The sequence below is a fragment of the Thalassophryne amazonica genome, chromosome 11 (genome assembly GCF_902500255.1).
Source record: "Thalassophryne amazonica chromosome 11, fThaAma1.1, whole genome shotgun sequence".
NCBI classification, from domain to species: Eukaryota; Metazoa; Chordata; class Actinopteri; order Batrachoidiformes; family Batrachoididae; genus Thalassophryne; species Thalassophryne amazonica.
The window spans coordinates 110403700-110430916 of NC_047113.1; the positions used below are offsets into that span (position 1 = coordinate 110403700).

The following is a 27217-nucleotide window of genomic DNA, read 5'->3' on the forward strand; positions in this document are numbered from 1 at the left end:
TCCATGGCCTCCCCGAACTCCTCCCAGACCCGAGTTTTTGCCTCTGCGACCGCACGGGCTGCGGCACTCTTGGCCTGCCGGTACCTGTCAGCTGCCTCTGGGGTCCCACCTACCAACAAAGATAAGTAGGACTCCTTCTTCAGCTTGACGGCATCCCTTACTTCCGGCGTCCACCACCGGGTTCGGGGATTGCCGCCGCGACAGGCACCAGAGACCTTGCGACCACAGCTACGAGCGGCCGCATCAAAAATGGAGGTGGAGAACATGGTCCACTCGGACTCCATGTCTCCAACCTCCCCAGGGATCTGGGAGAAGCTCTCCCGGAGGTGGGAGTTGAAGACCTCGCTGACAGAGGGTTCCGCCAGTCATTCCCAGCAGACCCTCACAATACGTTTGGGCCTGCCAGGTCTGACCGGCTTCCTCCCCTCCCAGCAGATCCAACTCACCACCAGGTGGTGATCGGTCGACAGCTCTGCCCCTCTCTTCACTCGAGTGTCCGAGACACGTGGCCGAAGGTCAGATGATACGACTACAAAGTCGATCATCGACCTCCGGCTCAGGGTGTCCTGGTGCCACGTGCACTTATGGACACCCTTGTGCTCGAACATGGTGTTCGTGATGGACAAACTGTGACTAGCACAGAAGGCCAACAACGGAACACCACTCGGGTTCAGATCGGGGAGGCCGTGCTTCCCGGTCACCCTCTTCCAGGTCTCACTGTTGCCGCCCACGTGGGCATTGAAATCCCCCAGGAGAACAATGGAGTCCCCAGTCAGAGCGCTATCTAGTACCCCTCCCAGGGACTCCAAGAAGGTCGGGTACTCTGCACTGCCGCTCGGCCTGTAGGCCGAGACAACGGTGAGAGACCTGTCCCCGACCCAAAGGCGTAGGGACGCGACCCTCTCATTCACTGGAGTAAACTCCAACACATGGCTACTGAGCTGGGGAGCAATAAGCAATGCGACCCCAGCTCTCCGCCTCTCCCCGTGGGCAACTCCAGAAAAATGAAGCGTCCAGCCCCTCTCCAGGAGGGTACCAGAGCCCAAGCTGTGAGTGGAGGTGAGCCCGACTATCTCTAGTTGGTATCGCTCAACCTCCCGCACAAGCTCAGTCTCCTTCCCCCCCCAGCGAGGTGACATTCCACGTCCCAACAGCCAGGGGCTGTGAGCATGGACCGGGCTGCTGGGCCACATACCTGTGTTTGCTATATATGAAAAAAATTGCTATAATATTAAGGAAACCACCAATAAAATAAAAGTCAGAAACAGATCCGAAAAAGCATTACTGGCATTAAAGGAAGACCTTAAAAACCAGAATTGGGATGGAATATTTGTAAATGATGTCAATGAAGCGTATGATGCATTTATGAAAATTTTCACAATGTTGTATCATAAAAACTATAAATTGATGAATTTTGCCAAGAGGGATGCTGTTGACAAACCATGGATGACTAAAGGGTTAAGAAATGCCTGCAAAAAGAAAAATAATTTATGTAAATGTTACTTAAAATCAAGGTCATGAGATGATGTTAGATATGAGGTATAAAAATAAACTAGTAGAGATAATTAAAAAGCACAAAAAGGAATATTATGGTAAATTACTTGATAAAAATAGGAAAAACATAAGAGCTACATGGAGAGTAATTAATAATGTAATAAAAAATCACAAAGAGAAACCAATGATTCCATATTATTTTGTGAAAGAAAATGTATGCATACAAGATAAGACAAAAATAGTGAATAGTTTTAATGATTTTTTTGTAAGGGTGGGCCCAAATTTAGCGGCTAATATTCCAAATACTACTGATACTGCAGTTGGAAGTCTAATCATGGACAATGTGAACAGCATCTTTCTTGGCAAGGTTGAAGAGGAAGAAATACTGAACATTGCAAGAGATCAACAGATTCTCATGATCTAGACATGTTTCTAATTAAGAACATTATTGAATCAGTCATTGTACCATTTACTTATATTTGTAATCTGTCATTTTCAACGGGAACTTTTCCTGACAGCATGAAAACAGCTAAGGTAATTCCACTATATAAAAGTGGGGATAAACATGTTTTTCTAATTACAAACCAGTTTCCTTGCTTCCACAATTTTCCAAGATACTAGAGAAATCTATTGGATAAGTTCCTTGATAAATATAACATTCTAAGTAATAGTCAGTATGGTTTTCGAACTAGTCACTCTACAGCCATGGCGATTATGGAACTAACTGAAGAAATATGCACTGCAATAGACAATAAGGATTTTTTTGTGAGCATTTTTGTGGACTTCAAAAAAGCTTTTGATACCATGGACCATACTATACTTCTTCAAAAATTAAATTTATTAATTATGGAATCAGAGGGGTTGCTCACAAATGGGTATCAAGCTATCTATCAATCAATCAATCAACTTTTTTCTTATATAGCGCCAAATCACAACAAACAGTTGCCCCAAGGCGCTATCTAGTCAACAGAAAACATTTTGTACAGGTAAATGATGTAAGATCTGGATAATTAAGTGTTACCTGTGGGGTACCTCATGGGTCGGTCCTTGGACCAAAACTTTTTACACTGTATGTCAATGACATTGTTAATGTATCTAAGATGTTACATTGTATTCTGTTTGCTGACAATACCACATTTTTCTATTCTGGTAAAAAAATTTACATGTGTTGAGAGTAGTGAAAAAAGAATTCATGGGAACAAAAACTTGGCTTGACATTAATAAATTATCACTTAACTTTGACAAAACTAATTTCATGATATTTAATAATACAGAAAAAAGTATGAATACCCCAATTATTATAGATGGTGTAGAAATTAAAAGAGTTGTTGGGAAAGTGTAGTGACACGGACCCACAACAGGCGGCGTAAATGAACGGACAATGAAAGAGTCGAATATGAACACTTTACTGTTGTGAATGAGCACAACCACAATACAGAGGAATACAGAATTTTGCAAACAGTCAATCCACAACGGTGACGTGTGGGCAGGCTCGAAGATAGAAGACGTCTGTCCTGAGAAGAACCGGAACCACACGATTTCCTCCGCCACCGAACCTGGAGAATACTGGAGCCGCCAAATCCCGAGTCCCCAGGTGGCCACCGTCTCCGAATGTCGGATCTGATACTGCTGGCGAGGAGCAGAAACAATAAGAAGTGGGTGTGTGTACACCCAGTAACAACAATGGTGGAGATTCCACCTCCACCTCTCACACACACTCGTGCAGCTCCTGTCTCAACACTTATCTGGCTGGGGTGTGAAGCGAAGCCATGGCTGATTACACCAACCTCACTGATAAGGCACTCCACAGGAAAGCAGCTGCAAAATGAATTCAGACTAAGACACAATTAGCTTCTGGCTGAGGATATTACCTTCACAGGTAGATGATATCTCGGCAACGAGGTGGAGATGACGTCCGGGTTTTATGGAGTAGTATGATGAAGTGTAGATGGGTGACAGCTGTCATGAGATAATGAGTGACAGCTGTCACCCCCGGCTGTGTCCGTGGCGGCAGCGCCCTCTCGTGCCTGAAGCCCGCACTTCAGGCAGGGCGCCCTCTGGTGGTGGGCCAGCAGTACCTCCTCTTCTGGTGGCCCACACAACAAGAGTGATGGAAACAACATTTCTGGGTGTCATGATTGATGAGAACTTGAGTTGGAAATCACATATTAACTATACAAAGAATAAATTATTAAAAATTATTGCTATACTACACAAAGTAAAAGAGATGTTAGATGAGAAAGGACTATATATATTACACTGTTCTATGATTGTTCCACATCTGACCTACTGTATTGAAATATGGGGAAATGCCTGCAAAACATTCACACATTCACTTTTCATTTTACAGAAAAGAGCAATAAGGATAATTAGTCGGAGGCATTATAGAGAACACACGAGTCCAATATTGCTGCAGTTACGTTTGTTGAATTTTCATGACCTGGTTGATTACACTATTCTCCAGATAATGTTTAAGGCTCACAAAAAATACTACCAACTAACATCCAGAACAAATTTTAAAAAAGAGAAAGCCAGTACAACTTAAAAGGAACAGAGATATTTAACAAACCAAGAACTAAATTGAAGGAACGTTGCATTTCTATCAAGGAGTCAGTTTATGGAATAATCTGAACAAGGAAATTAAAGAAGCTAAATCAGGCAATATATTTAAAAAGGCAGTTAAAATTAATATGATTCAGAAATACGACCTGATGTTGTAATAATGAAACCACATGTATATTTTTTTTACTGTTTATTTTTCTTTTGCTTTTTTTTAGATATTCTGATTGTAACGTTAATAATGTGATTATTATTTTGTAAATTAATCTTCTGTAAAAAGGGGAAGATAATATAAGTTCCCTTCTTTCTACTCCCTTTCATTCAGGTGTTTATGTTTTCTTTTGGAATGATTTTTGGTTGTGTGGTTGGAACTGAATGAAATGAATGAAATAAACAATTATATTATGGACTGTAGATGATGGAATCCCTAAATTCTTTGCAATTGAACATTGAAAAACATTGTTCTTAAAATGTTGGACTATTTTTTTCACACAGTTGTTCACAAAGTGGTGATCCTTGCCCCATCTTTGGGGATGCTTCTTTTATACCCAGTCATGACACTCACAATTAGTGTCCTCAGTTCCCAAACGCTTATTGAGTGCTGTTAGAAGGAAAGGTGATGTAACACAGTGGTAAACATACCACTGTCCCAGCTTTTTTCAAATGTGTTGCAGGCATCCATTTCAAAATGAGCAAATATTTGCACAAAAACAATAAAGTTTATCAGTTTGAACATTAAATATCTTGTCTTTGTGGTGTATTCAATCGAATATAGGTTGAAGAGGATTTGTAAATCATTGTATTCTGTTTTTATTTACATTTTACACAACGTCCCAACTACATTGGAACTGGGGTTGTACATGGTGGAATCTAATTCCTTTGCTTCTGATCAGATAAAACCAGTTCAAACCATTTGATATATATACTCGAGCAGACAACCAAAACATAACCATTTAAACATACCAAATACTTGATAACCAACATGAAATAATAGAATGAGGAATTGTCACAGATATTATCTAACAGTGTAAACCAGATACTCACACTCACCAGACAAAAGCAAAACTGGCAATTCTTTTGTATGGTTTTCCATGTAAATAAACACTGCATATACCGAACCCGACTTGCTTTCTTTACACAGCTCAAGACAGGGCTGGACTTTAAACCTGGTTAATGGTCTTCTAAGGTGTAAAAGCATTCCAGTGATGAAGGATGATGACACATCAGCTCTTTGCCAGACCATACATCATTTTTAGACTAACACACCCACAGAACCACAAGTGCTATTGGTATTTAGAGGACGTGGGTACAGGGGTTAAAAATGACAACTGCTCAGAACAGAAATTAACAACACTTACACTGCGGTTTGCACTCCTTTTTGACAGCTTAGCTAACAGAGAATCCACTTCTTTTCATTTTTATTATGGAGACATTTGTTGCTTGTGTGTGAAAGTTTATCTACATCAAAAATAATGGTTCTGGACCTTTAACGCTTGGCTGTCATGTCTTTATGTGTGTGTGTCTCAGGTGTGGCAGTGGGTTCGTCATCACACTCACCTGGAGGATGACGGCAGGCAGGTGAGCAGATGTCTGGTGACTGAGCTCACCAAGGAGGTGATGTTGGAGCTCCGTAGTCTGTGTCGGTAAGCAGAACGTTCAGCCTCACTGTCCTCCACCAGTCCCCAGGGCACAGCAATGTTCCTCAAAGAAAGATCTGAAGGGATTTACATTTTTCTCCCTTGAAGTGCATAATAATATGAAATGATTCGAGGAATTTGGAGGAATTTCAGAGCATAAAGGGTGCAAAGATGAATGAACACCTATGATCTCTGATCCCTCAGATGGCATGTCAAACGTGTCATTCATCAATAGCTGATATAACCACATGGGCAACAGATTACTTTAGGAAACCTTTATCAAGCACTCTAATATGGAGTTACAGTCACAAATGCCACTTACAGTTTTCTATAATCGCTAACACACGCTTACCCATACTTCAGATACTTTTTCTGAACTCCTAACACAGTGACACAACCACAAAACACAATTAGCCAAACGGTTAATTTTCCTCCCAACAGCACATTTCGTTGAATATATACTAACTCTTCATTTCAAAATACATCTATTTGTACACACTAACTTCACCAAAACACTGATAATCTGACTCAAAATGAAAACATTCTGTCAGCGAATAACACATATTTTCACTTCACAAGGTACATGCAGTCAAACAAAGTGAACCAGGTTTCAAAATACTGTCAAATGCTGGCATTACAAAAACTGCATAGACTTTCAGCTTTACAGGTATTTGCATGTAAAACATGCAAGCCACCATTTTTACACTACATTTTCTTATTGGGAACTACATGTCTACATACGATGTTCACATTCTAAAGCATTCCAACAAAAACACAAATCAGATTTTTTTTTTTTTTTTGTGTTGTGATAGAACAGAAAAAGTTATATTTCTCACAGTGGAAATATCCAAGAAACATACAAGAACATCCTGAATGTGCACACAAAAAGCAACAAAAAGACCCAGATGAAAGGGGGGAAACAAAACAAACCCCCATCTAATCTCTGCGGTCTTCAGGGTTAGGGTCAGGGTCATCAACGTCGCATCGGATGTCTACAGCAATGCACCCGGAATAAAACCTCTTACCATGTCAGATCCACCCTCGGCAGGCTTCAACTGTGATGTCCCTGCAGCCGGCATCCATGGCATCAAGGAGGGTCATCTGGTCATGTGGCTGATGGTCATAAACCTTCCAACACTACGCAGAAAAGAAAAGAACTCCTCTATGGGATTGAGGAAAGGTGAATAAGGTGGAAGGAAGAGACGCAACAGTCTTGGGTGGGCTTCAAACCACGTTGTGACAGCTTGCGAGTGATGAAAAGCCATGTTGTCCCAGTTGATGACAAAGGTCCTTGTTGTGAAAGTGTAGGGACACGGACCCACAACAGGGGGCACAAATGAACGGACAATGGAATAAGCCAAAATATAACAATTTAATGTTGTGAATGTGCACAACAGAGCAACAGACAACACAATTGAGATTAACAGTAAATTAGTCACGGTGTCGTGTGGGCAGGCTCGAGGATAGAAGACGCCCGTCCAGAAAAGAGCCGGATCCCACACGCCTTCCACTTCCACCAGATCTGAAGCACCCCGGAGCCACCAAAAAACTGGGTCCCCAGGTGGCCACTGCCTCCGGCTGTCAGATTGGGTACTGCTGGCAGGAAGAACAAACAGGTGATGGTGGGTGCGTGAACACCCAGCAAACAGTTCAGAACAGTGGTGGAAAACACCTCCACCTCTTAACCTCTATACTCCCGAACTAACTGCAGATCCTGATGGTACACTTAGCAGTCCACAACTGAGGAGCGGAGTACGCCAGCTCCCCCAACACACGACTACTCCTTAGCGTACGAAAAAGGTTCGTCTGCAAAAGCAGGGATTACACACAGAAGTAAAGACGTTACTACTGTAGAGTTTACACGGGCTGAGCAGTTTACCTGATCGGTAGACGATTTCTCGGCAGTGAGGTGAAGATGCTGCCCGGCTCTTATGGAGATGTGGTTGATGATGATGAGTGACAGCTGGTGTTGTTGATGAGTGACAGCTGCCACTCCCGGTTGCTCCGGCGCCCTCTCGTGCCTGAAGCCCGCACTTCAGGCAGGGCGTCCTCTGGTGGTGGGCCAGCAGTACTTCCTCTTCAGCGGCCCACACAACAGGACCCCCCCCCTCAACGGGCGCCTCCTGGCGCCCGACCAGGCTTGTCCGGGTGACGGGCGTAGAAGTCGGCTAGGAGGGCCGGGTCCAGGATGAAGCTCCTCTTCACCCAGGAGCACTCTTCGGGTCCATAACCCTCCCAGTCCACCAGATACTGGAACCCCCAGCCCTTACGATGGACGTCCAGGAGCCGGCGAACTGTCCACGCGGGCTCCCCATAGATGATCTGGGCAGGAGGTGGCACCGGTCCGGGGGGTACAGAGGGAAGAGGTGTGGTGAGGCTTGATCCGGGAGACATGAAAGACCGGATGTATCCGCAGTGAAGCTGGCAGCCTCAGCTTCACCGCGGCAGGGCTGAGGACCTTGATGATGGAGAAGGGACCGATGTACCGGTCCTTCAGTTTCTGTGAGTCTACCTGTAATGGAATGTCCTTCGTCTATGGCCAAACCTCCTGCCCGGGCTGGTATGCAGGGGCCGGGGATCGCCAGCGGTCTGCATGGGCCTTGGCCCTCATCCGGGCTTTGAGCAGGGCAGAGCGGGCAGAGCGCCACACCCGACGGCACCTCCTCAGATGGGCCTGGACCGAGGGCACCCCGACCTCTCCCTCCACAAGCGGAAACAATGGGGGCTGGTACCCCAAACACACCTCAAACGGGGAGAGGCCGGTGGCAGATGAGGTAACACAGCGAAGGGCCTGTTCCAATTCCTGGTTGGCCCGCTCTACCTGTCCGTTGGTCTGGGGATGGTATCCGGACGAGAGGCTCACGGTGGCCCCCAGTTCCCTACAGAAACTCCTCCAGACTTGCGAGGAGAACTGGGGACCACGGTCAGAGACAACATCGGATGGAATCCCATGCAGACGTACGACGTGGTGGACCAGGAGGTCTGCAGTCTCCTGGGCCGTTGGGAGCTTCGGGAGGACCATGAAGTGGGCCGCCTTGGAGAACCGGTCCACTATCGTGAGGATGGTGGTCATGCCCTGGGAAGGCGGGAGGCCCGTGACGAAGTCCAGGCCGATGTGGGACCAGGGGCGGTGGGGCACAGGTAACGGCTGGAGGAGACCCTGTGCCCGTTGGTGGTCTGCCTTTCCCCTGGCGCAGGTGGTGCAGGCCTACACATACTCCCGGACGTCGGCTTCCATAGACGCCCACCAGAAGCGCTGCCAGACCACTGCCACGGTTCTTCGCACCCCTGGGTGACAGGAGAGCTTGGACCTGTGACAGAACTCCAGGACAGCAGCTCTGGCTTCTGGTGGGACGTAGAGTGTGTTCTTTGGGCCGGTCCCCGGGTCCGGGTTCCATGCCAGGGCCTCCCGGACGGTCTTCTCCACGTCCCAGGTGAGGGCTGCCACGATAGTGGACTCGGGGATGATAGGTTCTGGTGGATCTGAAAGCTCGACCTTGACTTCCTCTTCATGGACCCGGGACAGGGCATCAGATCGCTGGTTTTTGGTCCCGGGGCGGTAGGTAATCCGGAAGTCAAAACGACCAAAGAACAGTGACCAGCAGGCTTGCCTGGGGTTCAGACGCTTCGCGGTCCGGATGTACTCCAGGTTCCGATGGTCCGTGAAAACCGTGAAGGGCTCCGTAGCTCCCTCCAACAGGTGTCCCACTCCTCAAGAGCCTCTTTCACCACTAGGAGTTCCCGATTGCCGACGTCGTAGTTCCGCTCTGCCGGGGTCAACCTACGGGAAAAATAGGCACAAGGATGGAGAACCTTATCGGACTCTCCGCTCCGGTATCGATTACGAACCGTGACTTCGTTCAGCCCTCTGTAGTCTATGCATGGACGGAGTCCGCCGTCCTTTTTGCCCATGAAAAAGAAACCTGCACCCATCGGGGAGGTGGAGTTCTGGATCAACCCGGCAGCTAAGGAGTCCTGGATGTAGGTCTCCATTGAGTCGCGCTCAGGACGAGAGAGGTTGTACAGCCTGCTGGACGGGTACTCAGTGCCTGGGATCAAATCAATGGCACAATTGTACGGATGGTGCGGGGGAAGAGTGAGTGCCAGATCTTTGCTGAAGACGTCAGCAAGATCATGGTACTCCTCAGGCACCGCTGACAGATTGGGGGGGACTTTAACCTCCTCATTAGCTGTCACACCGGGTGGAACCGAGGATCCTAAACATTCCCGGTGGCAAGTGTCGCTCCACTGCATCACTACCTCAGACGGCCAATCAATCCGGGGATTGTGCTTTAACATCCATGGAAATCCCAAAATCACTCGGGAGGTAGAAGGTGTTACATAGAACACAATCTCCTCACTGTGATTTCCAGACACCACCAAAGTCACAGGAGGTGTAAGGTGTGTGACTAATGGGAGAAGGGTGCCATCTAGTGCCCGTACCTTCAATGGGGAAGGTAGAGCCACTAGAGGGAGCCCTACCTCCCTGGCCCATCTGTTGTCCAGCAGATTCCCTTCAGACCCCGTGTTCACCAGTGCTGGAGCGTGAAGGGTAAGATCCCCACTCAGGATCGTCACTGGGATGCGTGCAGATCTACGGGATCTCCCCGCGTGTATGTTATGGCCCACCCTTAACCTAGTCTCTAAGGGCGGGCGTTGAAGTTTAACCGCTTGGGGCAGTTCCTTTGTATGTGCTCCTGAGAGCCACAGAAAAACATTCTCCGCGAGCCAGCCTCCGTTGTCTGTCATTTGATTTTACTTTAGCCCTGTTCGTGTCCATAGCTTGTCAGCAGGGGGAGCTGTGACTCCACGGAGCTCTCCGACTGTGGAGCGTGGGGATGGCGGCACCCTTTCGGACCCGGAAGGAAGAGGGACGGCTCGACAGTGTTCTTCTAACCGGGTGTCTAACCGTATAACCAGGTCGACAAGCCCGTCAAAATCCCGCGGCTCATCCTGGGCCAGCAGGTGCTCCCTCAGGACCGGAGACAGTCCGTTTACGAAGGCGGCGCGGAGTGCAACGTTATTCCAGCCGGACCTCGCAGCCGCGATGCGGAAGTCGACTGCATACTCAGCTGCACTCCGACGTCCCTGTCTCATTGACAGCAGCATGGTCGAAACGGTCTCGCCTCTATTGGGATGATCAAACACTTGTTTAAACTCCCTCACAAACCCAGTATATGTCGTTAGGAGCCGTGAATTTTGCTCCCAGAGCGCCGTAGCCCAGGCGCGTGCCTCTCCTCGAAGCAAATTAATGACATAAGCCACCTTTTCACCTTCCTCCTCTGGAATCAGGCGCTGGTGCAGATCATTCAAAAAGACAAGGGGGCGCTCAGTGTTGTAAAGTCCAACCTGAGATCTGAGATCAACCTGAGGACCAAACCAGTATTTCCAATTGCTGCACACATTGTAATGTTGGCCCCGCTCTGTCCTGCCACTTCAACTGTGGTCCTTTTTCCTATTATGTTCCGTCCTCGCTGACACCTTTTGGCAAGATTGAATCCTGCCTCATCTACATAGATGAATTCATGCGGGGCCTGGATTCCATAACTCTCTGAAACAAAGTTTACATAAATTAGACCATAGACCATTCTGCACTGTAACTTATACTGTAATAGGATATCTATATGTATACTTGCAAAGTGTAAAGCTTATACAACTGGACATTGAATATACAGTCCAGTATACCTGGACATATTGTTGCCGGAGCTCCTTGACCCTCTCATTGCTCCTTTCAAATGGAACAGTGTAGAGCTGCTTCATCCGTACTCTGTGTTTGGACAATGTGCGAGCAATAGTTGTGAGGCTGATGTAATTTATATTCATAAATATTCCATGGTCCTCCACAATCTGTGTCTTAATCTCATGTAATTTTATTGCATTGTTAGCAATAACCATTTGTACAACAGCACTTTGATAAGGACAACAGCATTAAACTCTAGAGGCTAAAACTCTCGTGAATATATTCTCTGAGTTTATAGACGTTGTTTTTGTGTTTGCTTTTATTAAATTCCACACATCTTAAAAGTAGGAAGTAGCAACACAGATTATCTGGAATTTTGTTTTGGCAAGTTTTCAAGGTCTCTACTGCCATCTACTGGCCAGTAGTGTTCATGGCAGTGCTCAGACTGAAGCTGGCAGACACTGTACCACAGAACCGCACGGTGTGAAAGTTCAGAGCGCCCGATTTATGTTCTCACACACATTGTACGTTCAAAAACCACACGTCAGAAGCAAAACGTAAACAGAAGCTTTTTTTTCAAACTTAATTTACAAAAACTCTCAATGGGAGACATCAAAGTTTAAAAAAACAAAACAAAAAACATTACAAGACAGCTCTGCAGTGTTTGCACTGGCACAAGAATATCAAACAGGTTTGATTTTCATCTGACCATACGATCGCCGATCAGGAGGTGGTCGTGAGATGTTAAACGCAGCTCGTTACTCCATGTATACTAAACGATGCAGGATGCGCAATTAATCTGAAACTCGGTGCGAAAAATTCTCACACGAATGAAAAATCAACTGAAAAAAGGGCCAAAACTCACACTGCCACCAGTAGTTGACAATGTCCTATTTATTTTGACACCTGTTATATCAGACAGTTATCTAATTACAACTTGGCTTTTTTTTTTTACAAATAAAAAATGGCATATTTTACAAAAGCACATTTATCTGTAAACACCAACACACGACACACCTCACATTAATGTGTTGGTTTACATAGAATGAATGAGTCAACCAGTGTTACCAGAGGCACATTTTACCCAGAATGCCATCTGTCTGTGTTTGTTACAAAACTTCAGAATTAGTGCATTATTCAACATAAAAAGATATATGTTATATTTTAACTTTGCACAAATGACAGAATTGACATTAATGGAGTTATTCTATCAGTATTCATTTTATTTATACACCAAACCATAAGTCACATTGCTTTATTTTCCAAGACCTCTGCCTGATGGCGCCGCTGTGATTGAGTAGAGTTGAGCTTTTGTGACTCCTCTCAGCTTGCTTGTGCTGAAAGAAATGTAGTAAACTGGAGCTTCCAGCAGGGGGCAGGATGCTGAAAGACAGAAGTGCTGACTCATTGTTTGGGTCTGTTATCACTTCTGATGCTTCCAAAAGCAATCGTGGTGTTAAAACTCAAAATCAGATGGTTAGTAGCTGCAACTATACCATAGACAATACTGGAATTTATCGGTTATCTGTAACTTCCGATGCATTTTTGGGTGGTTTATCGTTTTATCTTTATCAAAGATAACTTTTCAGTTATCTGATCAGCTGTCATCGAAGTTAATTTTTTGGTTATCTGTGCCCACCACTGTTAATTACATGGTTAATGATCGTGGCACGTATTTCATCAGTGACCACTGCTCTCGCAGCCCTTGCAATGGCACCACCACGCATCCTTACACCTCTCCCTTGTCCTCTTCTTGGGCCAGCTCCTCTCACACGGCCCCTTCCTCTTCCTCTTCTAGACATTTCAGTGACAGTAGTAGGTGTCTTTCCTTTTTCTGTTTCCAGAAATGTCACTCCTCAAAATCCTCCTTGTATATGTGCCAAAGTAATTGAAGAAACTTCACCACCTGCCTCAGAGTCAAACGCTAATTGGAATCAGCTATGTTTTGGCCCAATTAACCCATCATGAGTCAGCTGTGTCAATTGTTTGATTATTTATTATTAGCTGTGTTTTTTGAGCCAATATCATTGCAGAAATTGAGGATTTAAACTGCATCTAAGGTTTTGAATATTGTTTTTTTTTATTGTGGTACATTGTGTGTTAACATTTGCATTTAATTGTATTTAGAGTTTTGAAAATGTCACAATTGTTTGGACAAATGCTTGATAGTGACTGTAAAAAAACTGTAATACTTTACTGTGCCAAAAAGACGCCTTCTGTTAACCTTGTCCACAAGTGGCGTTGACTTCTCTGGAGTTGGAGGCCTCTGGGATGGACCATCACGGAGTGCAAACATGTTGTGGTCAGACAAATATGATGGTGAATATGTGTCAAAATGGAAGAGCTTGTACACTTGAGATGAGAACTTATACATCAAAAATCTGAATTTGTAGTCTCACCTTTTCACTTATTAAATGCACACATTAATTTGACGTCACAGTGGACAAAAACACAAGAGCTTGTAAAAAAAAATCAGAATCTGTACGCTGTCATTTTCAGTGGCAGAAAATAATCACAAACCTGTGAGAAAAATATTCACAAATGTGAAGATAAATAATTATATATGTATCATGACAGCTGCAAAAGTTTTACTCATCTATATTTGTTGTTCTTGAATGGATTTCTGAGTATAAACATAATTCGATGATTAAAACCTCTTCAGTCACTTCCATTGCTGTCAAACCTGCACGCTTTGACTTTTGACAGACATCTGCTGATAAATCTGAGTCAAATTGTAGAATGGGGGGGTGAACACACCCTCCAATACCTCGACGTGGTCTGCAGGGTTTGATCTCACAAATACTGCTGTCAGTCTGTAAATTCCAGTAATTATGAAGTCGTCATTGCACTTGAAATTAACCATTTAAAGACAGTCAAAATTTAACTTGTGACCTCATCAAACAGTGTTGTATAGGTCAGTGTCAGTCGATGAGGTGGCTGGCTGTTTCCTTGCTGGATGATTAAGATACACAAAATGAAGCAACCAGGACAGTGAAAATACTGAACAAAATGTCCATCCCATATTAGGTTCTTTATCGTTTGCCATAATCCCCCTGGTGGCCCTCTGCGCTTCCCAGAATGCACCGCGGCGCCAGCAGAGTTCCGCCGGCTCACAGCTCATGTAAATAATGTCAAAGCAAGGATGTGGATGGCGTTGATTCAGCAAGTTCATGGGTGATTATGATGATGACACAGTCTCCCAAGTTGAGAGGGTTATCTAGAGCAGGTGTAGCACCTGTGATGGACTTCTGCCATGCCCCGATGTTGTCTTATTGTCCACACATCACAAGGTTTATTTACACTGTGAATGCTGAGCTCCTGACACCGGAACTCTGCTGAAACAGACCTCTTGCGTAAGTCACGGACTGCGAGACGGCGCTAGATTCACAACTGTGAAACTGTGAATTGTGGGTTGTTTTGTGTGTGTTTTGGTGGTTTTTGAATACATTTGGGGCTGGAAACCATCAGCTGTATGTGGCAACACTGTTCTTTTGCCACAACGCTGAAGTTAACTTCAGCTTCTGATTTGGCATGTCAGGGGAACGTTAAGGAGAAAATCCATCAGGTCAGGGGAACGTTAAGGGAAAGTCCATCAGGTCAGGGGAACATTAAGGGAAAGTCCATCAGGTCAGGGGGACGTTAAGAGAAAGTCCATCAGGTCAGGGGGACGTTAAGGGGAAAATCCATCAGGTCAGGGGGACGTTAAGGGGAAAATCCATCAGGTCAGGGGAACGTTAAGAGAAAGTCCATCAGTTCAGGGGAACGTTGAGAAAAAAAATCCATCAGGTCAGGGGGACGTTAAGGGAAAGTCCATCAGGTCAGGGGGACGTTAAGGAGAAAATCCATCAGGTCAGGGGGACGTTAAGGGGAAAATTCATCAGGTCAGGGGGACGTTAAGGGGAAAATCCATCAGGTCAAGGGAACGTTAAGGGGAAAATCCATCAGGTCAGGGGGACGTTAAGGGAAAGTCCATCAGTTCAGGGGGACATTAAGGGGAAAATCCATCAGGTCAGGGGGACGTTAAGGGAAAGTCCATCAGGTCAGGGGGACGTTAAGAGAAAAAAAATCCATCAGGTCAGGGGGACATTAAGGGAAAGTCCATCAGGTCAGCGGGACGTTAAGAGAAAGTCCTCCGGGTCAGGGGGACGTTAAGAGAAAGTCCATCAGGTCAGGGGGACGTTAAAGAGAAAATCCATCAGGTCAGGGGAACGTTAAGGGGAAAATCCATCAGGTCAGGGGAACGTTAAGGGGAAAATCCATCAGGTCAGGGGGACGTTAAGGGAAAGTCCATCAGGTCAGGGGGACGTTAAGAGAAAAAAAATCCATCAGGTCAGGGGGACATTAAGGGAAAGTCCATCAGGTCAGCGGGACGTTAAGAGAAAGTCCTCCGGGTCAGGGGGACGTTAAGAGAAAGTCCATCAGGTCAGGGGGACGTTAAGGAGAAAATCCATCAGGTCAGGGGAACGTTAAGGGGAAAATCCATCAGGTCAGGGGAACGTTAAGGGGAAAATCCATCAGGTCAGAGGAACGTTAAGGGGAAAATCCATCAGGTCAGGGGAACATTAAGGGAAAGTCCATCAGGTCAGGGGGACGTTAAGAGAAAGTCCATCAGGTCAGGGGGACGTTAAGGGGAAAATCCATCAGGTCAGGGGGACGTTAAGGGGAAAATCCATCAGGTCAGGGGAACGTTAAAAGAAAGTCCATCAGTTCAGGGGAACATTGAGAAAAAAAATCCATCAGGTCAGGGGGACGTTAAGGGAAAGTCCATCAGGTCAGGGGAACATTAAGGGGAAAATCCATCAGGTCAGGGGAACGTTAAAAGAAAGTCCATCAGTTCAGGGGAACATTGAGAAAAAAAATCCATCAGGTCAGGGGGACGTTAAGGGAAAGTCCATCAGGTCAGGGGGATGTTAAGGGGAAAATCCATCAGGTCAGGGGGACGTTAAGGGAAAGTCCATCAGTTCAGGGGGATGTTTGGATTTTTATTTTATTATTTTATTTTATTTATTTATTTATTTATTTATTTTTTATTTTATTTTTTTAGCACTGTTGTCGTGCGTTACCTGTGCTGCTCCACAGCCTGTCCAGTGGATTTTTATTTAGCGCTGTTGTCGTGCGTTACCTGTGCTGCTCCACAGCCTGTCCAGTGGATTTTTATTTTTATTTTATTTTATTTTTTGGCACTGTTGTTGTGCGTTACCTGTGCTGCTCCACAGCCTGTCTAGTGGATTTTTATTTTGTTTTAGCACTGTTGTCGTGCGTTACCTGTGCTGCTCCACAGCCTGTCCAGTGGATTTTTATTTTTATTTTATTTTATTTTTTGGCACTGTTGTTGTGCGTTGCCTGTGCTGCTCCACAGCCTGTCCAGTGGATTTTTATTTTTATTTTATTTTATTTTTTGGCACTGTTGTCGTGCGTTACCTGTGCTGCTCCACAGCCTGTCTAGTGGATTTTTATTTTGTTTTAGCACTGTTGTTGTGCGTTACCTGTGCTGCTCCACAGCCTGTCTAGTGGATTTTTATTTTGTTTTAGCACTGTTGTCGTGCGTTACCTGTGCTGCTCCACAGCCTGTCTAGTGGATTTCTATTTTGTTTTAGCACTGTTGTCGTGCGTTACCTGTGCTGCTCCACAGCCTGTCCAGTGGATTTTTATTTTGTTTTAGCACTGTTGTTGTGCGTTACCTGTGCTGCTCCACAGCCTGTCTAGTGGATTTTTATTTTGTTTTAGCACTGTTGTCGTGCGTTACCTGTGCTGCTCCACAGCCTGTCTATTGGATTTTTATTTTGTTTTAGCACTGTTGTCGTGCGTTGCCTGTGCTGCTCCACAGCCTGTCCAGTGGATTTTTATTTTTATTTTATTTTATTTTTTAGCACTGTTGTTGTGCGTTACCTGTGCTGCTCCACAGCCTGTCTAGTGGATTTTTATTTTGTTTTAGCACTGTTGTCGTGCGTTGCCTGTGCTGCTCCACAGCCTGTCCAGTGGATTTTTATTTTATTATTTTATTTTATTTATTTATTTATTTATTTATTTTTTATTTTATTTTTTTAGCACTGTTGTCGTGCGTTACCTGTGCTGCTCCACAGCCTGTCCAGTGGATTTTTATTTAGCGCTGTTGTCGTGCGTTACCTGTGCTGCTCCACAGCCTGTCCAGTGGATTTTTATTTTTATTTTATTTTATTTTTTGGCACTGTTGTTGTGCGTTACCTGTGCTGCTCCACAGCCTGTCTAGTGGATTTTTATTTTGTTTTAGCACTGTTGTCGTGCGTTGCCTGTGCTGTTCCACAGCCTGTCCAGTGGATTTTTATTTTTATTTTATTTTATTTTTTGGCACTGTTGTTGTGCGTTACCTGTGCTGCTCCACAGCCTGTCCAGTGGATTTTTATTTTTATTTTATTTTATTTTTTGGCACTGTTGTTGTGCGTTGCCTGTGCTGCTCCACAGCCTGTCCAGTGGATTTTTATTTTGTTTTAGCACTGTTGTTGTGCGTTACCTGTGCTGCTCCACAGCCTGTCTAGTGGATTTTTATTTTGTTTTAGCACTGTTGTCGTGCGTTACCTGTGCTGCTCCACAGCCTGTCTAGTGGATTTCTATTTTGTTTTAGCACTGTTGTCGTGCGTTACCTGTGCTGCTCCACAGCCTGTCTAGTGGATTTCTATTTTGTTTTAGCACTGTTGTCGTGCGTTACCTGTGCTGCTCCACAGCCTGTCCAGTGGATTTTTATTTTGTTTTAGCACTGTTGTTGTGCGTTACCTGTGCTGCTCCACAGCCTGTCTAGTGGATTTCTATTTTGTTTTAGCACTGTTGTCGTGCGTTACCTGTGCTGCTCCACAGCCTGTCTAGTGGATTTCTATTTTGTTTTAGCACTGTTGTCGTGCGTTACCTGTGCTGCTCCACAGCCTGTCTAGTGGATTTCTATTTGTTTTAGCACTGTTGTCGTGCGTTACCTGTGCTGCTCCACAGCCTGTCTAGTGGATTTCTATTTTGTTTTAGCACTGTTGTCGTGCGTTACCTGTGCTGCTCCACAGCCTGTCTAGTGGATTTCTATTTTGTTTTAGCACTGTTGTTGTGCGTTACCTGTGCTGCTCCACAGCCTGTCTAGTGGATTTCTATTTTGTTTTAGCACTGTTGTTGTGCGTTACCTGTGCTGCTCCACAGCCTGTCTAGTGGATTTCTATTTTGTTTTAGCACTGTTGTTGTGCGTTACCTGTGCTGCTCCACAGCCTGTCTAGTGGATTTCTATTTTGTTTTAGCACTGTTGTCGTGCGTTACCTGTGCTGCTCCACAGCCTGTCTAGTGGATTTCTATTTTGTTTTAGCACTGTTGTCGTGCGTTACCTGTGCTGCTCCACAGCCTGTCCAGTGGATTTTTATTTTGTTTTAGCACTGTTGTTGTGCGTTGCCTGTGCTGCTCCACAGCCTGTCTAGTGGATTTTTATTTTGTTTTAGCACTGTTGTCGTGCGTTACCTGTGCTGCTCCACAGCCTGTCTAGTGGATTTTTATTTTGTTTTAGCACTGTTGTCGTGCGTTACCTGTGCTGCTCCACAGCCTGTCTATTGGATTTTTATTTTGTTTTAGCACTGTTGTCGTGCGTTGCCTGTGCTGCTCCACAGCCTGTCCAGTGGATTTTTATTTTTATTTTATTTTATTTTTTAGCACTGTTGTTGTGCGTTACCTGTGCTGCTCCACAGCCTGTCTAGTGGATTTTTATTTTATCTTAGCACTGTTGTCGTGCGTTACCTGTGCTGCTCCACAGCCTGTCTAGTGGATTTTTATTTTGTTTTAGCACTGTTGTCGTGCGTTGCCTGTGCTGCTCCACAGCCTGTCCAGTGGATTTTTATTTTTATTTTATTTTATTTTTTAGCACTGTTGTTGTGCGTTACCTGTGCTGCTCCACAGCCTGTCTAGTGGATTTTTATTTTATTTTAGCACTGTTGTCGTGCGTTACCTGTGCTGCTCCACAGCCTGTCTAGTGTCGGATTCCCTGTTTGGGAATCCGCTAGCTTAGCGTAGCTACTAGCTCTTAGCCGTTTTAGCATGGCGGCTTCTCCTGTCTCTCCCGTACTTTTCTGCTCTGGGTGTGAAATGTTTAGTTATTCCTCGGCCTCTTTTAGCAGTAATGGTACATGTAATAAGTGCAGCTTATTCGTAGCTTTGGAGGCCAGGCTGGGCGAATTGGAGGCTCGGCTCCGCACCGTGGAAAATTCTACCGCTAGCCAGGCCCCTGTAGTCGGTGCGGACCAAGGTAGCTTAGCCGCCGTTAGTTCCCCCCTGGCAGACCCCGTGCAGTCGGGAAGGCAGGCTGACTGGGTGACTGTGAGGAGGAAGCGTAGCCCTAAACAGAAGCCCCGTGTACACCGTCAACCCGTTCACATCTCTAACCGTTTTTCCCCACTCGACGATACACTCGCCGAGGATCAAACTCTGGTTATTGGCGACTCTGTTTTGAGAAATGTGAAGTTAGCGACACCAGCAACCATTGTCAATTGTCTTCCGGGGGCCAGAGCAGGCGACATCGAAGGACATTTGAAATTGCTGGCTAAGGCTAAGCGTAAATTTGGTAAGATTGTAATTCACGTCGGCAGTAATGACACTCGGTTACGCCAATCGGAGGTCACTAAAATTAACATTGAATCGGTGTGTAACTTTGCAAAAACAATGTCGGACTCTGTTGTTTTCTCTGGGCCCCTCCCCAATCAGACCGGGAGTGACATGTTTAGCCGCATGTTCTCCTTGAATTGCTGGCTGTCTGAGTGGTGTCCAAAAAATGAGGTGGGCTTCATTGATAATTGGCAAAGCTTCTGGGGAAAACCTGGTCTTGTTAGGAGAGACGGCATCCATCCCACTTTAGAGGGAGCAGCTCTCATTTCTAGAAATCTGGCCAATTTTTTGGGATCCTCCAAACCGTGACTATCCAGGGTTGGGACCAGGAAGCAGAGTTGTAGTCTTATACACCTCTCTGCAGCTTCTCTCCCCCTGCCATCCCCCTATTACCCCATCCCCGTAGAGACGGTGCCTGCTCCCAGACCACCAATAACTAGCAAAAATCTATTTAAGCATAAAAATTCAAAAAGAAAAAATAATATAGCACCTTCAATTGCACCACAGACTAAAACAGTTAAATGTGGTCTATTAAACATTAGGTCTCTTTCTTCTAAGTCCCTGTTGGTAAATGATATAATAATTGATCAACGTATTGATTTATTCTGCCTAACAGAAACTTGGTTACAGCAGGATGAATATGTTAGTTTAAATGAGTCAACACCCCCGAGTCACACTAACTGTCAGAATGCTCGTAGCACGGGCCGGGGCGGAGGATTAGCAGCAATCTTCCATTCCAGCTTATTAATTAATCAAAAACCTAGACAGAGCTTTAATTCATTTGAAAGCTTGTCTCTTAGTCTTGTCCATCCAAATTGGAAGTCCCAAAAACCAGTTTTATTTGTTATTATCTATCGTCCACCTGGTCGTTACTGTGAGTTTCTCTGTGAATTTTCAGACCTTTTGTCTGACTTAGTGCTTAGCTCAGATAAGATAATTATAGTGGGCGATTTTAACATCCACACAGATGCTGAGAATGACAGCCTCAACACTGCATTTAATCTATTATTAGACTCTATCGGCTTTGCTCAAAAAGTAAATGAGTCCACCCACCACTTTAATCATATTTTAGATCTTGTTCTGACTTATGGTATGGAAATAGAAGACTTAACAGTATTCCCTGAAAACTCCCTTTTGTCTGATCATTTTTTAATAACATTTACATTTACCCTGATGGACTACCCTGCAGTGGGGAATAAGTTTCATTACACTAGAAGTCTTTCAGAAAGCGCTGTAACTAGGTTTAAGGATATGATTCCTTCTTTATGTTCTCTAATGTCATATACCAACACAGAGCAGAGTAGCTACCTAAACTCTGTAAGGGAGTTAGAGTATCTTGTCAATAGTTTTACATCCTCATTGAAGACAACTTTGGATGCTGTAGCTCCTCTGAAAAAGAGAGCTTTAAATCATGAAGTGTCTGACTCCGTGGTATAACTCACAAACTCGTAGCTTAAAGCAGATAACCCGTAAGTTGGAGAGGAAATGGCGTCTCACTAATTTAGAAGATCTTCACTTAGCCTGGAAAAAGAGTTTGTTGCTCTATAAGAAAGCCCTTCGTGAAGCTAGGACATCTTTCTACTCATCACTAATTGAAGAAAATAAGAACAACCCCAGGTTTCTTTTCAGCACTGTAGCCAGGCTGACAAAGAGTCAGAGCTCTATTGAGCTGAGTATTCCATTAACTTTAACTAGTAATGACTTCATGACTTTCTTTGCTAACAAAATTTTGACTATTAGAGAAAAAATTACTCATAACCATCCCAAAGATGTATCGTTATCTTTGGCTGCTGTCAGTGATGCCGGTATTTGGTTAGACTCTTTCTCTCCGATTGTTCTGTCTGAGTTATTTTCATTAGTTACTTCATCCAAACCATCAACATGCTTATTAGACCCCATTCCTGCCAGGCTGCTCAAGGAAGTCCTACCATTATTTAATGCTTCAATCTTAAATATGATCAATCTATCTTTGTTAGTTGGTTATGTACCACAGGCCTTTAAGGTGGCAGTAATTAAACCATTACTTAAAAAGCCATCACTTGACCCAGCTATCTTAGCTAATTATAGGCCAATCTCCAACCTTCCTTTTCTCTCAAAGATTCTTGAGAGGGTAGTTGTAAAACAGCTAACTGATCACCTGCAGAGGAATGGTCTATTTGAAGAGTTTCAGTCAGGTTTTAGAATTCATCATAGTACAGAAACAGCATTAGTGAAGGTTACAAATGATCTTCTTATGGCTTCGGACAGTGGACTTATCTCTGTGCTTGTTCTGTTGGACCTCAGTGCTGCTTTTGATACTGTTGACCATAAAATTTTATTACAGAGATTAGAGCATGTCATAGGTATTAAAGGCATTGCGCTGCGGTGGTTTGAATCATATTTGTCTAATAGATTACAGTTTGTTCATGTAAATGGGGAATCTTCTTCACAGACTAAAGTTAATTATGGAGTTCCACAAGGTTCTGTGCTAGGACCAATTTTATTCACTTTATACATGCTTCCCTTGGGCAGTATTATTAGACGGTATTGCTTAAATTTTCATTGTTACGCAGATGATACCCAGCTTTATCTATCCATGAAGCCAGAGGATACGCACCAATTAGCTAAACTGCAGGATTGTCTTACAGACATAAAGACATGGATGACCTCTAATTTCCTGCTTTTAAACTCAGATAAAACTGAAGTTATTGTACTTGGCCCCACAAATCTTAGAAGCATGGTGTCTAACCAGATCGTTACTCTGGATGGCATTTCCCTGATCTCTAGTAATACTGTGACAAATCTTGGAGTTATTTTTGATCAGGATATGTCATTCAAAGTGCATATTAAACAAATATGTAGGACTGCCTTTTTGCATTTACGCAATATCTCTAAAATCAGAAAGGTCTTGTCTCAGAGTGATGCTGAAAAACTAATTCATGCATTTGTTTCCTCTAGGCTGGACTATTGTAATTCATTATTATCAGGTTGTCCTAAAAGTTCCCTAAAAAGCCTTCAGTTGGTTCAGAATGCTGCAGCTAGAGTACTGACGGGGACTAGCAGGAGAGAGCATATCTCACCCGTGTTGGCCTCCCTTCATTGGCTTCCTGTTAATGCTAGAATAGAATTTAAAATTCTTCTTCTTACTTATAAGGTTTTGAATAATCAGGTCCCATCTTATCTTAGGGACCTCGTAGTACCATATTACCCCATTAGAGCGCTTCGCTCTCAGACTGCGGGCTTACTTGTAGTTCCTAGGGTTTGTAAGAGTAGAATGGGAGGCAGAGCCTTCAGCTTTCAGGCTCCTCTCCTGTGGAACCAGCTCCCAATTCAGATCAGGGAGACAGATACCCTCTCTACTTTTAAGATTAGGCTTAAAACTTTCCTTTTCGCTAAGGCTTATAGTTAGGGCTGGATCGGGTGACCCTGGACCATCCCTTGGTTATGTTGCTTTAGACGTAGACTGTGTTTCATAATTATTGTATGGCCTTGCCTTGCAATGTGGAGCGCCTTGGGGCAACTGTTTGTTGTGATTTGGCGCTATACAAGAAAAAAGTTGATTGATTGATTGATTGATGTTAAGGGGAAAATCCATCAGGTCAGGGGAACGTTAAGGGGAAAATCCATCAGGTCAGGGGGACGTTAAGGGAAAGTCCATCAGTTCAGGGGGATGTTAAGAGAAAGTCCATCAGTTCAGGGGGACGTTAAGGGGAAAATCCATCAGGTCAGGGGGACGTTAAGGGAAAGTCCATCAGGTCAGGGGGACGTTAAGAGAAAAAAAATCCATCAGGTCAGGGGGACATTAAGGGAAAGTCCATCAGGTCAGCGGGACGTTAAGAGAAAGTCCTCCGGGTCAGGGGAACGTTAAGGGAAAGTCCATCAGTTCAGCGGGACGTTAAGAGAAAGTCCATCAGGTCAGGGGGACGTTAAGAGAAAAAATCCATCAGGTCAGGGGGACGTTAAGGGAAAGTCCATCAGTTCAGGGGGACGTTAAGAGAAAGTCCATCAGGTCAGGGGGACGTTAAGAGAAAAAATCCATCAGGTCAGGGGGACGTTAGGGGAAAGTCCATCAGTTCAGGGGGATATTAAGAGAAAGTCCATCAGGTCAGGGGAACATTAAGAGAAAAAAAATCCATCAGGTCAGGGGGACGTTAAGGGAAAGTCCTCCGGGTCAGGGGGACGTTAAGGGAAAGTCCATCAGGTCAGGGGGACGTTAAGGGAAAGTCCATCAGGTCAGGGGGATGTTAAGAGGAAGTCCATCAGGTCAGGGGGACGTTAAGGGAAAGTCCATTAGGTCAGGGGGACGTTAAGGGAAAGTCCATCAGGTCAGGGGGACGTTAATAGAAAAAAACCCATCAGGTCAGGGGGATGTTAAGAGGAAGTCCATTAGGTCAGGGGGACGTTAAGGGAAAGTCCATCAGGTCAGGGGGACATTAAGAGAAAAAAATCCATCAGGTCAGGGGGACGTTAAGGAAAAATATCCATCAACAGTGTTAAGATACGAGAATCGAGGTCTCAACACTGTCTCCACACATTTGTTTACATCTGACAGTTGTAAAGACTTCATATTTTGTAACATATTTACTGAGTGTCCTTTGTCACCATTCTGAAGCTAATTTGGTGTCACAACTTTTTTTGGAATGTGTTTCAGACCTTAAATGCAGGAATGGACATACGGATATGAACAAATGACATGAAGTTGACCAAGAAAAAACCCACAAAATATTCTGAGTTAGTACGGACGGATGGTCGGACAGAGAACCAGACAGGCGGACAGGTGGATGGACTGAGACTGCAGTGATATAATGAAATAATATAATAAAATCCAAATCCAGAAGACACCTGTCTTATGTGTTGTCTTGTGTCGCTCCGCCCACAGCTGACTGACCCTACGTTCATGTCATGCTGTAAACAGCAGACAGTAAACCGGATGTTCCGTTGTTTTCAGTGAGAGGTTGAAGGAAAAATTCTGCCACCTCTCGCTGTGAGAGCAGCAGCCGCTCACTGCAATAACACCTGCCGTCAAAAGTGAAAAATGTTCAACTTTTACTGCTCACGGCAGCGACAAGGACAAACTGGATGTTTCGTCTATAAGAGGAGGAAAAACAGACAGCGAGAGCCGGATTATCGAGGTGCAGAGCATAAACGTGAATAATTCAGGGGAGGTGATGGTCTAGTGGTTAAGAGTTGGGCTTGAAACCAGAGGCTCCTCGGTTCAAATCCCAGCCTGACTGGAAAATCACTTGGGCAAAGTTCTTAATCCCCTAGTTGCTCCCAGTGTGTACTGAGCGCCTTGTATGGCAGCAGTCTGACATCGGGTGAATGTGAGGCATTATTGTAAAGCGCTTTGAGCGTCTAATGCAGATGGAAAAGTGCTAAATGCAGTCCATTTAGTAACCTCTGAGAGAGTGAAGTTTTTAAGTTGCCATCAGAGTCTTCCTGTTTTAATAGAACGCCGAGCAAATCACCAAAAAACCCTCTGTTATATCTTTTAATTAAATAAATGAGTAAAATGACAACTGTAGATGACAGGCATTCTGCTGTGATGTGTTATGATGTAGGAGCAAGGAACTAATCAAAAATCAAACCTCAATATGCAGGACAGCAAGGACACAAAAGGTAAATTCCAAAAACAGTGTTTTATTAACAAAGCACTCCATCCAGGGGAGAGGAGGTCTGAACAAAAACAGTCAATATTCATTGAAGTAAAGGTTACCCCAAAAAATATGAAAAGGTGAGGACTGGAGTTCAACCAAAATACAAACTCAACGCAGAAAGGGCGAGGGAAATCTGGGATGTGAGGAAGTGAGGAAAAACTCTTAAGACAACCAACAACAAAGGGGAATACAAAAATCCAGAACTCAGTCAGTACAGAAAATCCAAAACTAACTACTCACTGAGACAGGAGCACTGGAAGACACAGGAGAACAAAACTGCTCGACACAATACCCACAACAATGGACCTCCAAAGACCAACCCCAAACTGTGACCTTAAATAAGCAGCTGCACTGATTGAACACGTGCTGATTACATGGCAGAACATGTAGTAACAAAAGAGAACACCAGAGATTAAGAAACAACCAAACATGAAGATGACCAAACCTCATGAAAATGCAACGTAATGAAAATGAAAATAATGAGAAATAAAGACTAGACTACACTAAAACTGAACAAGAAAAGAGTAAACCTGAAAGCAGGCACACAGACCACTGGCAGACGGAACAAAAAGACAAGCAGGCACACACAAAGATAAAACAGCAGCACATTCATCCACATAACGTCACACACACCCACAGATGACAGACTAAGGTGCACACAGGAAACGGACCAGACATGACAGAAAGACAGAGGAAGACGTCCATGCCCACCACACTCACAGTGACAGAGTGGAAAAGGGACGTGTAGCACAGTTCTACATGCACTGGTGTGCAAACCAGAGGTGAGACAGACATGACACAAGGAATCACAGAAAGACATGAGTGATGAGGGAACAGGACATCAGACCCTAGCCACAGACCAAACCCCAACAGTGATGATCGCTATGACGGGTTTTCTACAGCGGATATGAATGCAGCATAACTCTGACAGGTGTGCTCAGCCAATCAGCAGCCAGGAAACAGCAGCAGCACTAAATAATCAGGTGTGAGTGGAGCAGAGAAACATGAAAACATTCTCCAGGAAGAGATGTCAGTCCTGCTGTCTCACGGTAACTCTCCATCCCTGTGTCCAGGTCCAAACAGAGACTGCACACCGCCGCGTACATGTTCCTGGAACTCGTCCACAGCAGGCACTTCCCAGAGTTCCTCACCACCTACCTGAATCAGCAACACGCCTTCCTCAGCGTGCACAGCCGGGAGCAGGACTCAGACGTGTTCTGGTCCAAGCTGTGATGGTAGACAGCTGAATGAACCAGGCCTCGGCCCTGGAATTGAGCCACGGTCTCTTCTTCATAATCAGTCCTAAGAATGTTCTGTCTGCACAATGAACCAAAATTTAGGAACCGATGTTCCTAAATTGTGCTAAAGAGGTGTGGCCCAGCTCCAGTGACTGCTGTGTGGTCGATCAGATCATACATGTCAATGGTTATACCCTTACGGACTTTGGGTTAAACATAAAATATCCTGCAGTTTTCTGTCCCAAGCCATGAATCTATATAAGTAGAAATCAGTGTTGTAATGTTATGAAGTAGAAATACTTCGTTACTGTCCTTGAGTAGATTTTGACATATCTGTACTTTACTTCATTATTTACATTTCTGGTGACTTTCACT

General features: G+C 44.5%; 1 protein-coding gene across 1 annotated transcript in view; it reads left to right on the forward strand.

The window, feature by feature from the left end:
- The window catches only part of mlsl (malate synthase-like), a 149644-nt gene extending 122745 nt beyond the window's left edge, over positions 1–26899 (forward strand). Inside the window, 2 exon segments of the mRNA XM_034180985.1 lie at positions 5581–5696; positions 26678–26899. Coding sequence (XP_034036876.1) covers positions 5581–5696; positions 26678–26837 — 276 coding nt within the window. The 3' untranslated portion in view covers positions 26838–26899.
- The last annotated feature ends 318 nt before the right edge of the window (positions 26900–27217 follow it).